The sequence below is a fragment of the Cherax quadricarinatus genome, chromosome 1 (assembly GCF_038502225.1).
Source record: "Cherax quadricarinatus isolate ZL_2023a chromosome 1, ASM3850222v1, whole genome shotgun sequence".
Classification (NCBI taxonomy): domain Eukaryota; kingdom Metazoa; phylum Arthropoda; class Malacostraca; order Decapoda; family Parastacidae; genus Cherax; species Cherax quadricarinatus.
Window position 1 is genome coordinate 95744153 of NC_091292.1, and position 16807 is coordinate 95760959.

The following is a 16807-nucleotide window of genomic DNA, read 5'->3' on the forward strand; positions in this document are numbered from 1 at the left end:
CTCAAGTTACCTGGAGAGAGTTCCGGGGGTCAACGCCTCCGCGGCCCGGTCTGTGACCAGGCCTCCTGGTGGATCAGAGCCTGATCAACCAGGCTGTTACTGCTGGCTGCACGCAAGTTATGCAGTAATGCACATCCAACAATTTCGTCTCCTATTTGAGAGGTATCAGCCCAATTTTAACTTCTAGAGCACGAAAAATTCTTCCCATTACACCAACGTTTCTAATCCAAATTAAAAAAAAATGGACACTGACTCTTCTCCCCAGGCTCAGTTTCCCATTTTCTATGACATAAATGTTATTAAATACAGTATGGCCATCTATATACATATAAATACTGAATTTCTGGAAAATATATACAGTTTTTTCCACACTAGCCTTGTTGCAAACCTTTGCACTTTCTTTAATTTCTTGACGTGTTTGACCGGGTGTGGGTTCCAAACTGGTGCTACGTACTCCAGTATGGGCCTGGTGTACACACTCTTGAACGATTCCTTACTGAGGTATCGGAACGCTATTATCAGGTTTGCCAGGTGCCCAAATGCCGCAACAGTTATCTGGTTAATGTGTGTGTACTCACCTATTTGTACTCACCTATTTGTGGTTGCAGGGGTCGAGTCCTAGCTCCTGGCCCCGCCTCTTCACCGGTTGCTACTAGGCCCTCTCTCTCCCCGCTCCATGAGCTTTATCAAACCTCGTCTTAAAATTGTGTATGGTTCCTGCCTCCACTACGTCATTTTCTAGGCTATTCCACTGCCTTACAACTCTATGACTGAAGAAATACTTCCTACTATGTGTGTGTGTGTGTGTGTGTGTGTGTGTGTGTGTGTGTGTGTGTGTGTGTGTGTGTGTGTGTGTGTGTGTGTGTGTGTGTGTGTGTGTGTGTGTGTGTGTTTGTATGTATGGGCTGTTTCCAAATTCCGTTCTGATAGTAAAAATATTAATTTATTTTAGATTTTCTTATTGTTGCAGATATTATATAGCTTTTCCGAGGACTGAGTAACTACACACCACAAGACAATGAAGTGTCATCATGTAAATGATTCCTGTTCTGAGCATTTATTGGAGATAATATTGGAAATAAAACACTTCTAGTGGTACACTCTGTAATCATTATTTAACTACATGTAAACCACACAACAACCAAATTCTGTAAATTCAACATTGTAATCTTTATAGAGAATAAACTTTGAATTTGAATTTGAATTTGAATTCTAATGTCAACACACTAACCACCCTATAATTGCATAAAAATTTTGTCATAAAATATAATTATATTCTATTACGATATACATTTGTTTTATTAATAATAAAACAATCATAATAGTAGTACTAGTAGTTGTAGTACGTTTAGATTTATTCTTTATTATAGTTCTTATTAATTTGTTAATATTTTATTAATGTTATTAATTTAATTTTTAATTGAACTAGTGCACAGTAAATATAGAATAAACTAGAAATTACCAGTTTTTAACATCTGTTGAAACGCAAATCCTCTGGAGATTTTTCCATAATTATGGAAGAATCGGAAGTACTTGCAAAACCCTGGTTCTTATTGTCAGGAAGGATGTGAGGTAAGATGTAATTGGCCGCGGCGACCTCTTTATCGTATTCTTTGGAAAATGAGGTCACTCATTAAATCAGGAAAGACCAGGTAAGGAGTATTATAAGCATGACCAAAAATGCTGTATATAAGGGAGACGTATGACGGAAAGTGAGCAGTGTCGTCGGAGGATCAAGGGTGACGTGTGTGTTGCAGCTCCGAAGTCTACGTACCAGCCGAAAGGTAGGCCTACTCTTATTTTTTCTAAGTTGTTGAAACGCATGTATATAGCACACTAGATTACACAACACCTTAAACTAGTTGTAAAAGTTTGTAGAGTCTTCAGGGGGAAGAACGGGTTGATTTACGTTGAGGACTAGATCCAAGGAATTGAAGCTACTCAAACGTTCCTTGCATAGAAGCTATTTCCCTGGCACTGTGACCTCCTGTGGGTTTAGCGTTTTCTCATGATTATAAATAATAATGTAGCCGTACCATGAATCTGTGTAAGGTAGACCTACCTCCACAATGTTTTATTCAATGTCATGTAAATGACTACGTATGTTATCAGTAACTCGGTGTACTTCTGAAATATTTCTTTCAACCATCTATACTTATGTAAGTTTATGGATTGATAAAGCCACTGGTTGTCAAAATGTCTCTGTAATAAAGATATGTGTTGTGCATATGTCTCATGCTTCAACTTGTATAATACAGCACATATTCAAGCTAATGAATACTCGAACTGGCATTGTTTTAGTTACCAGTCTAAAGTAACTTTTAATGTTAGGAGTACAGTTATCTTGGGCGCAATATAACTTTTCAAAGAATTGAAACACAGGCTCAGTTTCTTAGATCAAGAGCCCCTCAACTGTATCAAGGAACCTTCCTTGAAGGCAAGGAAGAATAGGTCCAGTTCCTTGGATCAAAAGTATCTAACAGGCATCAGGGAACATTCCTTGAGAGGTAGACCTTTACATCATTTATTGTTACACTGGTTATTAATGTTATCAGGGATATTCAGTCTTATTAATGCGTATATATATTTTTCACCTGCAGAATGGAGAACAAGAAATTTGTGCCGAAGAGGTTTTGCGGTTGCATTTCTCTCCGCACCGGCACCATCATCATTGCTGTACTCAGCCTGGTCAGTAGGCTTTCTAGTTATCCTTTTGATGCAATTGTTTCTTTTTCATGGCTACCACTGTTTAAATGCTATAAAACTGCAGCTTTTTTTGTGCTAGGTTGAAATGCAAACTTTTAAAGAAATACGGACAGCCAGTATTAAAAGGCCGTAATCTAACAAAAGTTATAAATAAATGTATTTACCTTGATTTTTTTTTAATTTATGGTGTGACGACTGCACCTTTCAGGAATCAGTCCGCCTAGATAACATTAAGGATACTTTAATCAACGGTATAATGAACAACATACAAGTGTTCGGATATTGTGACATAATTACTATGTTGTTAAGTGCTCTCATAACCTTCCTGTGTTCACAATCACTGAATAAACATTGTCGCTTAACTCAAATTTTCAATATTTTATAATATTTTCACAATAGGCGTATGGATATGTCATTCAATTTATTTTTCATTCAGTTCGTATTGTAATATGTTGATACACTTATACGTGGCAAATATGTATTATTTGTTAATAGGTAGCCTACTGTGTCAAAATACACTATATTAATCGCATTCTCTCTCTCTCTCTCTCTCTCTCTCTCTCTCTCTCTCTCTCTCTCTCTCTCTCTCTCTCTCTCTCTATATATATATATATATATATATATATATATATATATATATATATATATATATATATATATATATATATATATATATATATATATATATATATATATATATATATATATATATATATATATATATATATATATATATATATATATATATATATATATATATATATATATATATATATATATATATATATATATATATATATATATATATATATAATATATATATATATATATATATATATATATATATATATGCAGCATTGCGTAGTGCCTGATGACGCACTGAGAAGTGTGAAAGTACTTGAGCTAAAGATTACCACCCCCCGTGGTTTTTCTTTGGCAGGATTCAAACCTGTGCACTCTGAGTCAAAGTACACAGTAATTTTGCTACAGTCAGGCCCCCGGAAGTGCAAAAGTACTGCATACTTTCATGCAGATTGCACAGGTTCGAATTCTTTTGTGGTCTTAAAGATATTGTTTGTAAATAATTTCGCATGTTTACGAGTAATTAAACACACACACACATACACACACACACACACACACACACACACACACACACACACACACACACACACACACACACACACACACACACACACACACACACACACACACACACACAACCACCACAACCAAAACTAGGTGAGTACACACACACAGGCAGAACTACAAAGGGATCTAGACAGGCTGCAGGCCTGCTCCAGAAACTGGCTCCTGGAGTTCGGCTCCACCAAGTGTCAAGTCATGAAGTTCGGGGAAGGGCAGAGAAGACTGCATATGGGGTACAGTCTTGGGGGTCCAGAGACTACAAACCTCACGCAAGGAAAAGGATCTTGGGGTGAGTATAACACCAGGCACATCTCCTGAGGTGCACATAACCAAATAACTGCTGCAGCACACAGGCCTCTAGCAAACCTAAGAACAGCATTCTGACATCTTAATAAGGAATTGTTCAGGACCCTGTACACTATGTACGTTAGGCCCATATTGGAGTATGCAGCACCAGTTTGGAACCCACACCTAGCCAACCACTTAAGGAAACTAGAGAAAGTGCAAAGGTTTGCAACAAGACTAGTCCCAGAGCTAAGGGGTATGTCCTATGAGGAGAGGTTAAGGGAAATCGACGTGACGACACTGGAGGACAGGAGAGATAGGGGGATATGATAGCGACATATAAAATACAGAGAGGAATCGACAAAGTGGGCAGAGACAGGATGTTGCAGAGATGGGACACAGCAACAAGGGGGCACAATTGGAAGTTGAAGACTTGGATGAATCACAGGGATGTTAGGAAGTATTGTTTCAGTCACAGTTGTCAGGAAGTGGAATAGTCTGGGAAGTGATGGGGAGGAGCTTGGACTTCCAGCCAGCGTGCGTGAGCGTGTTAGGAGTGAATGGAGACGAATGGATTTTGGGACCTGACAAGCTGATGGAGTGTGAACAGGGTAATATTTTGTAAAGGGATTCAGCGAAACCGGTTAGCCGGACTTGAATCCTGGAGGTGGGAAGTGCAGTGCCGGCACTTTAAAGTAGGTGTTTGGGATATTGGCTGTTTGGAATGGCATCTAAACTGTCGTGAGCGCCTTTCCAATAACAGTGATTATGCATGAATGATGGTGAAAGTGTTGAATGATGACAGTTTTCTCATCATTTTATATATATATATATATATATATATATATATATATATATATATATATATATATATATATATATATATATATATATACATATACATATATATATATATATATATATATATATATATATATATATATATATATATATATATATCTTTATATTATATATATATATATATATATATATATATATATATATATATATATATATATATATATATATAATATATATATATATATATATATATATATATATATATATATATATATATATATATATATATATATATATATATATATATATATATATATATATATATATATACTCGCCTGTTTGTGGTTGCAGGGGTCGAGACTCAGCTCCTGGCCCCGCCTCTTCACTGATCGCTACTAGGTTCTTTCTCTGCTCCCTGAGCTTTGTCATACCTCGTCTTAAAGCTATGTATGGTTCCTGCCTCCACTACATCACTTGTTAGGCTATTCCACTTCCTGACGACCCTATGACTGAAGAAATACTTCCTAACATCCCTGTGACCCGTCTGAGTCTTCAGCTTCCGATTGTGACCCCTTGTTTCTGTATCCCCTCTCTGGAACATCCTGTCTCTGTCCACCTTATCTATTCCACGCAGTATCTTGTATGTCGTTATCATGTCTCCCCTAATCCTCCTGTTCTCCAGTGTCGTCAGGCCGATTTCCTTTAACCTTTGTTCATAGGACATTCCCCTTAGCTCTGGAACTAACCTTGTCGCAAACCTTTGCACTTTCACCGTGTGTGTGTGTGTGTGTGTGTGTGTGTGTATGTGTGTGTGTGTGTGTGTGTGTATGTGTGTGTGTGTGTGTATATATGTGTGTGTGTGTGTGTGTGTGTGTGTGTGTGTGTGTGTGTGTGTGTGTGTGTGTGTGTGTGTGTGTGTGTGTGTACTCACCTAATTGTAGTTGCAGGTGTCGAGACTCAGCTCCTGGCCCCGCCTCTTCACTGATCGCTACTAGGTCTTCTCCCTCTCTGCTTCCTGAGCTTTGTCATACCTCTTCTTAAAACTATGTATGGTTCCTGCCTCCACTACTTCACTTGCTAGGCTATTCCACTTCCTGACGACTCTGACTGAAGAAATACTTCCTAACGTCCCTGTGACTCGTCTGAGTCTTCAGCTTCCAGTTGTGACCCCTTGTTTCTCTGTCCCCTCTCTGGAACATCCTATCTGTGTGTGTGGGTGTGTACTCATCTAATTGTACTCACCTAATTGTGGTTGCAGGGGCCGATACTCAGCTCCTGGCTCTCCCTCTTCAGTGACTGCGACTGGGTCCTCCCTGTCCCTGCTCCATGAGCTTTATCATACCTCGTCTTAAAACTATGTATGGTTCCTGCCTCCACTACATCACTTGCCAGACTATTCCGCTTCTAACAACTCTGGCTGAAGAAATACTTCCTAACATTCCTTTGACTCATCTGAATCTTCAACTTCCAATTGTGACCTCTTGTTTCTTTGTCCCATCTCTGGAACATCCTGTCTCTGTCCACCTTATCTATTCCACACAGTATTTTGTATGTCGTTATCATGTCTCCCCTAACCGTCCTGTCCTCCAGTGTCGTCAGACGGATATCCCTTTACCTTTCTTCATAGGACATTCCCCTTAGCTTTGGTACTAGCCTTGTACGGTGTACATAGTCTTGAACGATTCCTTACTAAGGTATCGGAACGCTATTCTCAGGTTTGCCAGGCGGCCATATGCTGAAGCAGTTATCTGGTTGATGTGTGCTTCCGGAGACGTGCTCAGCATTATACTCACCCCGAAATCTTTCTCCTTGAGCGAAGTCTGCAGTCTTTGGCCACCTAGCCTATACTCTGTCTGCGGTCTTCTTTGCCTTTCCCCAATCTTCATGACTTTGCATTTAGTGGGGTTAAATTCGAGTAGCCATGTGCTGGACCATGTGTCCAGCCTGTCCAGGTCACTTTGTAGTCCTGCCTGACCCTCATCTGATTTGATTCTTCTCATTACCTTCACATCATCTGCAAAGAGGGACACTTCTGGGTCTATCCCTTTTGTCATATCATTCACATATACCAAGAACAGCACTGGTCCTAGGACTGACCCCTGTGGGACCCCGCTTGTCACAGGCGTCCACTGTGATACCTCATCACGTACCATGATTCGTTGTTGCCTCCCTGTCAGGTATTCTCTGATCCATTGCAGTGTCCTTTCTGTTATCATGTGCCTGATCCTCTAGCTTCTGCACTAATCTCATGTGAGGAACTGTGTTGAAGGCCATGTAGTCCAAGAAACTGCAGTCAACCCACCCCTCTCTCTCGTGTCTTACTTCTGTTACCTTGTTATAAACCTCCAGTAGGTTTGTGACACAGGATTTGCCTTCCACGAATCCATGCTGGTTGTCGTTTATAGTCTTGTTCCGTCCAGGTGCTCTGCCACTCTCCTCCTGATAATCTTCTCCATGACTTTGCATACTATACACGTCAGTGACACTGGTCTATAGTTTATTGCCTCGTTTCTGTCTCCTTTCTTCAAAATGGGGACTACATTTGCCGTCTTCCATACCTCAGGTAGTTGCCCAGTTTCAAGGGATGTGTTGAAGATTGTGATTAGTGGCACACAGCATCTCTGCTCCTTTTCTAAGGACCCAGGGGGAGATGTTTTCAGGTCCCATTGCCTCTGAGGTATCAGGGTCATTTAGCAGCTTCTTCACCTCCTCCTCGGTTGTGTGTATGTCATCCAACACTTGTTGGTATAGTCCTTGTTGGTGTCCCCCTTTGTGCTGTCTTCCCAGAGCCCTTCCTGTCTCCACTCTAAATACTTTAAATCTCATGTTGAGCTCCTCACATGCCTCTTGATCGTTTATTGTGAGTTCCCCACCGTCCTTCCTCAGCCTGATCACCGGGTCTTGGACTGTTGTATTCCTCCTAATGTGGCTATACAGCAGTTTCGGGTCAGACTTGACTTTCGATGCTTTGTTGTTTTCGTACTGTCGCTGGGCCTCCCTCCTTATCTGTACATACTCGTTTTTTTTTTCTTTTTTTTTTACACAGGGTTTGACAAGGTTAAGGATCCCTAGCTTTATTGACAAGTTATTTACAGGTTAAGGATTCCTAACTTTATTGGCAAGCTAAGAGCTGTTACCTACATCAGCTCATTTTAAAGCATTTTTATTGTTATGAGACATACAAGTAGGGAACAGGATGAAGTTGGAGCCATCTGTGGGCCAGCATTTTCATTTGATCAACTGGTTTGATCTCGTTGACATCATTATGCTCTACGAGTGTGCTCTTTGACTAATCTCCTTATTTTCCTGGGTCCTTTGCCTTATGTTTTTTTCCATTCTCTAGTGCACTTAGTTTATGCCTCCCTATACCTTCGGGTAAACCAAGGGCTCGTTCTGGTCTTTCCATTATTTCTGTTGCCCTTGGGAACAAACCTTTCCTCTGCCTCCTTGCATTTTGTTATGTATTCCATAATTTCGTTTACTGTCTTTTCTACCAATTCTCTGTTCCACTGAACCTCCTGCAGGAAGTTCCTCATACCTGTGTAGTCCCCCGCTTTTGTAGTCTGGCTTTTCCCATTCAACTCCTGTTACCCTCTCCACTTGTAACTCTATTATGTATTCAAAGCTCAGAACCACGTGACCACTAGCTCCAAGGGGCCTCTCATATGTGATCTCCTCAATGTCTTAACTGCTCAGGGTGAACACGAGGTCCAGTCTTGCTGGTTCATGTGTGTGTGTATATATATATATATATATATATATATATATATATATATATATATATATATATATATATATATATATATTATATATATTATATATACAAGGAATTCGCGAGAGCAGGCGAAATATACACAAACACTGATCTCTGGCTGAAGGAGACTCGAACCTACGAACCTTAGGACAAGGTATGCAGTGCTTTACCAATCTACCCACACTGGACAATACCTTAGCGTGTAGCATGCGCTACACGTTTGATCCAAGGCAGCCAGCTTTCAGGGAGAAGGCCTTCTCCCTGAAAGCTGGCTCCCTTGGATCAAACGTGTAGCGCATGCCACACGCCAGGGTATTGTCCAGTGTGGATATATATATATATATATATATATATATATATATATATATATATATATATATATATATATATATATATATATATATATGTATATATATATATATATATATTATTATTATTATTATCACACTGGCCGATTCCCACCAAGGCAGGGTGGCCCGAAAAAGAAAAACTTTCACCATCATTCACTCCATCACTGTCTTGCCAGAAGGGTGCTTTACACTACAGTTTTTAAACTGCAACATTAACACCCCTCCTTCAGAGTGCAGGCACTGTACTTCCCATCTCCAGGACTCAAGTCCGGCCTGCCGGTTTCCCTGAACCCCTTCATAAATGTTACTTTGCTCACACTCCAACAGCACGTCAAATATTAAAAACCATTTGTCTCCATTCACTCCTATCAAACACGCTCACGCATGTCTGCTGGAAGTCCAAGCCCCTCGCACACAAAACCACCTTTACCCCCTCCCTCCAACTTTTCCTAGGCCGACCCCTACCCCGCCTTCCTTCCACTACAGACTGATACACTCTTGAAGTCACTCTGTTTCGCTCCATTCTCTCTACATGTCCGAACCATCTCAACAACCCTTCCTCAGCCCTCTGGACAACAGTTTTGGTAATCCCGCACCTCCTCCTAACTTCCAAACTACGAATTCTCTGCATTATATTCACACCACACATTGCCCTCAGACATGACATCTCCACTACCTCCAGCCTTCTCCTCGCTGCAACATTCATCACCCATGCTTCACACCCATATAAGAGCGTTGGTAAAACTATACTCTCATACATTCCCCTCTTTGCCTCCAAGGACAAAGTTCTTTGTCTCCACAGACTCCTAAGTGCACCACTCACCATTTTCCCCTCATCAATTCTATGATTCACCTCATCTTTCATAGACCCATCCGCTGACACGTCCACTCCCAAATATCTGAATACATTCTCCTCCTCCATACTCTCTCCCTCCAGTCTGATATCCAATATTTCATCACCTAATCTTTTTGTTATCCTCATAACCTTACTTTTTCCTGTATTCACTTTTAATTTTCTTCTTTTGCACACCCTACCAAATTCATCCACTAATCTCTGCAACTTCTCTTCAGAATCTCCCAAGAGCACAGTGTCATCAACAAAGAGCAACTGTGACAACTCCCACTTTATGTGTGATTCTTTATCTTTTAACTCCACGCCTCTTGCCAAGACCCTCGCATTTACTTCTCTTACAACCCCATCTATAAATATATCAAACAACCACGGTGACATCACACATCCTTGTCTAAGGCCTACTTTTACTGGGAAATAATTTCCCTCTTTCCTACATACTCTAACATGAGCCTCACTATCCTCGTAAAAACTCTTCACTGCTTTCAATAACCTACCTCCTACACCATACACCTGCAACATCTGCCACATTGCCCCCCTATCCACCCTGTCATACGCCTTTTCCAAATCCATAAATGCCACAAAGACCTCTTTAGCCTTATCTAAATACTGTTCACTTATATGTTTCACTGTAAACACCTGGTCCACACACCCCCCACCTTTCCTAAAGCCTCCTTGTTCATCTGCTATCCTATTCTCCGTCTTACTCTTAATTCTTTCAATAATAACTCTACCATACACTTTACCAGGTATACTCAACAGACTTATCCCCCTATAATTTCTGCACTCTCTTTTGTCCCCTTTGCCTTTATACAAAGGAACTATGCATGCTCTCTGCCAATCCCTAGGTACCTTACCCTCTTCCATACATTTATTAAATAATTGCACCAACCACTCCAAAACTATATCCCCACCTGCTTTTAACATTTCTATCTTTATCCCATCAAACCCGGCTGCCTTACCCCCTTTCATTTTACCTACTGCCTCACGAACTTCCCCCACACTCACAACTGGCTCTTCCTCACTCCTAGAAGATGTTATTCCTCCTCCTATATATATATATATATATATATATATATATATATATATATATATATATATATATATATATATATATATATATATATTATATATATATATATATATATATATATATATATATATATATATATATATATATGTATATATATATATATATATATATATATATATATATATATATATATATATATATATATATATATATATATATATATATATATATATATATATATATATATAGCCGGAATAAGTCCTGGAGGTGAGAAGTACAATGCCTGCACTTTAAAAGAGGGGTTTGGGACATTGGCTGTTTGGAGTGACGTCTAAACTGATATATATATATATATATATATATATATATATATATATATATATATATATATATATATATATATATATATATATATATATATATATATATATATATATATATATATATATATATATATATATATATATATATATATATATATATATATATAAGAGGATAAATAAGTATACAAGATATGATGTAGGGCGAAATGACAGTAGTTTGTTGGATTATGTATTGGTAGATAAAAGACTGTTGAGTAGACTTCAGGATGTACATGTTTATAGAGGGGCCACAGATATATCAGATCACTTTCTAGTTGTAGCTACACTGAGAGTAAAAGGTAGATGGGATACAAGGAGAATAGAAGCATCAGGGAAGAGAGAGGTGAAGGTTTATAAACTAAAAGAGGAGGCAGTTAGGGTAAGATATAAACAGCTATTGGAGGATAGATGGGCTAATGAGAGCATAGGCAATGGGGTCGAAGAGGTATGGGGTAGGTTTAAAAATGTAGTGTTAGAGTGTTCAGCAGAAGTTTGTGGTTACAGGAAAGTGGGTGCAGGAGGGAAGAGGAGCGATTGGTGGAATGATGATATGAAGAGAGTAGTAAGGGAGAAAAAGTTAGCATATGAGAAGTTTTTACAAAGTAGAAGTGATGCAAGGAGGGAAGAGTATATGGAGAAAAAGAGAGAGGTTAAGAGAGTGGTGAAGCAATGTAAAAAGAGAGCAAATGAGAGAGTGGGTGAGATGTTATCAACAAATTTTGTTGAAAATAAGAAAAAGTTTTGGAGTGAGATTAACAAGTTAAGAAAGCCTAGAGAACAAATGGATTTGTCAGTTAAAAATAGGAGAGGAGAGTTATTAAATGGAGAGTTAGAGGTATTGGGAAGATGGAGGGAATATTTTGAGGAATTGTTAAATGTTGATGAAGATAGGGAAGCTGTGATTTCGTGTATAGGGCAAGGAGGAATAACATCTTGTAGGAGTGAGGAAGAGCCAGTTGTGAGTGTGGGGGAAGTTCGTGAGGCAGTAGGTAAAATGAAAGGGGGTAAGGCAGCCGGGATTGATGGGATAAAGATAGAAATGTTAAAAGCAGGTGGGGATATAGTTTTGGAGTGGTTGGTGCAATTATTTAATAAATGTATGGAAGAGGGTAAGGTACCTAGGGATTGGCAGAGAGCATGCATAGTTCCTTTGTATAAAGGCAAAGGGGATAAAAGAGAGTGCAAAAATTATAGGGGGATAAGTCTGTTGAGTATACCTGGTAAAGTGTATGGTAGAGTTATAATTGAAAGAATTAAGAGTAAGACGGAGAATAGGATAGCAGATGAACAAGGAGGCTTTAGGAAAGGTAGGGGGTGTGTGGACCAGGTGTTTACAGTGAAACATATAAGTGAACAGTATTTAGATAAGGCTAAAGAGGTCTTTGTGGCATTTATGGATTTGGAAAAGGCGTATGACAGGGTGGATAGGGGGGCAATGTGGCAGATGTTGCAAGTGTATGGTGTAGGAGGTAGGTTACTGAAAGCAGTGAAGAGTTTTTACGAGGATAGTGAGGCTCAAGTTAGAGTATGTAGGAAAGAGGGAAATTTTTTCCCAGTAAAAGTAGGCCTTAGACAAGGATGTGTGATGTCACCATGGTTGTTTAATATATTTATAGATGGGGTTGTAAGAGAAGTAAATGCGAGGGTCTTGGCAAGAGGCGTGGAGTTAAAAGATAAAGAATCACACACAAAGTGGGAGTTGTCACAGCTGCTCTTTGCTGATGACACTGTGCTCTTGGGAGATTCTGAAGAGAAGTTGCAGAGATTGGTGGATGAATTTGGTAGGGTGTGCAAAAGAAGAAAATTAAAGGTGAATACAGGAAAGAGTAAGGTTATGAGGATAACAAAAAGATTAGGTGATGAAAGATTGGATATCAGATTGGAGGGAGAGAGTATGGAGGAGGTGAACGTATTCAGATATTTGGGAGTGGACGTGTCAGCGGATGGGTCTATGAAAGATGAGGTGAATCATAGAATTGATGAGGGAAAAAGAATGAGTGGTGCACTTAGGAGTCTGTGGAGACAAAGAACTTTGTCCTTGGAGGCAAAGAGGGGAATGTATGAGAGTATAGTTTTACCAACGCTCTTATATGGGTGTGAAGCGTGGGTGATGAATGTTGCAGCGAGGAGAAGGCTGGAGGCAGTGGAGATGTCATGTCTGAGGGCAATGTGTGGTGTGAATATAATGCAGAGAATTCGTAGTTTGGAAGTTAGGAGGAGGTGCGGGATTACCAAAACTGTTGTCCAGAGGGCTGAGGAAGGGTTGTTGAGGTGGTTCGGACATGTAGAGAGAATGGAGCGAAACAGAATGACTTCAAGAGTGTATCAGTCTGTAGTGGAAGGAAGGCGGGGTAGGGGTCGGCCTAGGAAAGGTTGGAGGGAGGGGGTAAAGGAGGTTTTGTGTGCGAGGGGCTTGGACTTCCAGCAGGCATGCGTGAGCGTGTTTGATAGGAGTGAATGGAGACAAATGGTTTTTAATACTTGACGTGCTGTTGGAGTGTGAGCAAAGTAACATTTATGAAGGGATTCAGGGAAACCGGCAGGCCGGACTTGAGTCCTGGAGATGGGAAGTACAGTGCTTGCACTCTGAAGGAGGGGTGTTAATGTTGCAGTTTAAAAACTGTAGTGTAAAGCACCCTTCTGGCAAGACAGTGATGGAGTGAATGATGGTGAAAGTTTTTCTTTTTCGGGCCACCCTGCCTTGGTGGGAATCGGCCAGTGCGATAATAAAATAATAAAAATATATATATATATATATATATATATATATATATATATATATATATATATATATATATATATATATAATATACATATATATATATAGATATATATATATATATATATATATATATATATATATATATATATATATATATATATATATATATATATATATATTTCGCATGCTCTCGCGAATTCCTTGCATTGTTCAAATCTCTAGTAAGGCTGATGCATGCAGGGGATGAGATGAAAAGCTGTAAGCCTTCTCCCTGAAAGCTGGCTGCCTTGGATCAAACGTGTAGCGCATGCTACACGCCAAGGTATTGTCCAGTGTGGGCAGGACCGGATTAAGAAGTTTACGGGCCCTAGGCTATTCAGATTGGCGGGGCCCCTTTGAGTTACGGGTAAGCGAAGCGACCCCTTCCAGCTTGGGGGGGGGGTCGGTGTGAGCCTGTTTAAGGTCTAATTAAATACATTCTGGCTATTTAGGTTAAATTTAATAGGGAAAGTACATCAAGACAACCAAAACCATTTACCAACAGCCATTATAACTATCTTGTTAAATCATGCATTTTAAAGAGAATAAACTCAAGACAGCATAGTATTACTAGATTAGGCTATTAAAGTAGTGACATCATGTACCTATTATATTCAGCATAACCACTACAGCACTATTATTCCCTTTATAAATCACTGACCATTATTGTTATCATTGCATCATGCATAAGACTATCAAATCATATAAACTCAAGAAAGTAAAGAATTGTTTATATTCACAGGCACTTCTTAAATAAACTTTTTTCTGGATTTCATATTGGCAAAATCATCAATTATATTCTGAAAATCAATATTTCTTGTTAGATCAGACTCAATGGTCAACAAGGCTAGGTTTCACAATTTGTCTTGGCTCATTGTTGAACGGAGCTGGTTTTTCACTCTTTTCAAAACAGAAAATGAACGTTCTCCTTCACAGTTAGTAGCTGGAAGTGTTAGGTAAAGGCGATACACTATGTCAACATTAGGGAAGGTTTCTGAGATACCTGCATTTCTTAAATGTTTCAAAGCAGCTGAGGGCGCACATTTTTCAGGTGGAGCTTTAATCTGATTCATATACCCAGAAAAATGAACTATTTCTTCAACAAATGTGTCCTGAACATCTGCTGAAAGGTGTTGCAACTTTAATGCAGCTTCTCTCAATTCTGCATCTGGCATAGTAGTAATTTTGAACAGAAATCCAAACTTGTCATTGAGATTCTGGTAGATTTCTTTTCTTTTCACCAATTCTGTAATCAGTGAATCCAGAATATATACAGACTTTGCAAAAGCCTTCGACAAGTGTGACCATGGCGTAATAGCGCACAAAATGCGCGCTAAAGGAATAACAGGAAAAGTCGGTCGATGGATCTATAATTTCCTCACTAACAGAACACAGAGAGTAGTCGTCAACAGAGTAAAGTCCGAGGCAGCTACGGTGAAAAGCTCTGTTCCACAAGGCACAGTACTAGCTCCCATCTTGTTCCTCATCCTCATATCCGACATAGACAAGGATGTCAGCCACAGCACCGTGTCTTCCTTTGCAGATGACACCCGAATCTGCATGACAGTGTCTTCCATTGCAGACACTGCAAGGCTCCAGGCGGACATCAACCAAATCTTTCAGTGGGCTGCAGAAAACAATATGAAGTTCAACGATGAGAAATTTCAATTACTCAGATATGGTAAACATGAGGAAATTAAATCTTCATCAGAGTACAAAACAAATTCTGGCCACAAAATAGAGCGAAACACCAACGTCAAAGACCTGGGAGTGATTATGTCGGAGGATCTCACCTTCAAGGACCATAACATTGTATCAATTGCATCTGCTAGAAAAATGACAGGATGGATAATGAGAACCTTCAAAACTAGGGAGGCCAAGCCCATGATGACACTCTTCAGGTCACTTGTTCTATCTAGGCTGGAATATTGCTGCACTCTAACAGCACCTTTCAAGGCAGGTGAAATTGCCGACCTAGAAAATGTACAGAGAACTTTCACGGCGCGCATAACGGAGATAAAACACCTCAATTACTGGGAGCGCTTGAGGTTTCTAAACCTGTATTCCCTGGAACGCAGGAGGGAGAGATACATGATTATATACACCTGGAAAATCCTAGAGGGACTAGTACCGAACTTGCACACGAAAATCACTCACTACGAAAGCAAAAGACTTGGCAGACGATGCACCATCCCCCCAATGAAAAGCAGGGGTGTCACTAGCACGTTAAGAGACCATACAATAAGTGTCAGGGGCCCGAGACTGTTCAACTGCCTCCCAGCACACATAAGGGGGATTACCAACAGACCCCTGGCAGTCTTCAAGCTGGCACTGGACAAGCACCTAAAGTCAGTTCCTGATCAGCCGGGCTGTGGCTCGTACGTTGGTTTGCGTGCAGCCAGCAGCAACAGCCTGGTTGATCAGGCGCTGATCCACCAGGAGGCCTGGTCACAGACCGGGCCGCGGGGGCGTTGACCCCCGAAACTCTCTCCAGGTAAACTCCAGGTAATGACGAAGTATGTAGCTGTCTTACATTTCTGCCTTGGTAGCAACACAGTTTCATTGTCTGGCTCTTCAAAATTGCGTTTCCTCTTCCTTGACCGCTGATGATCAGCCCGGTAACTGTAGTCTTTCACCAGCAGTTTAGCTTTCTCTTCAAACATTTCAAAAACTTCATCATTGCGAAGTGAGCTTACAAATTCCACTAAGCCTGCATAGAGGTTAGCACAAGTAGCCATTTAAATTTCAATTTTCTG

The 16807-nt window shown here is 39.8% G+C and overlaps 1 protein-coding gene across 1 annotated transcript in view; it reads left to right on the top strand.

Moving 5' to 3' along the window:
• The first annotated feature begins 1507 nt into the window (after window positions 1–1507).
• Window positions 1508–16807, top strand: part of LOC138852664 (uncharacterized) — a 43439-nt gene continuing 28139 nt past the window's right edge. The window contains exons 1-2 of the mRNA XM_070084756.1: window positions 1508–1572; window positions 2601–2688. Coding sequence (XP_069940857.1) covers window positions 2602–2688 — 87 coding nt within the window. The 5' untranslated portion in view covers window positions 1508–1572; window position 2601. The remainder of the gene's footprint in view (window positions 1573–2600; window positions 2689–16807) is intronic.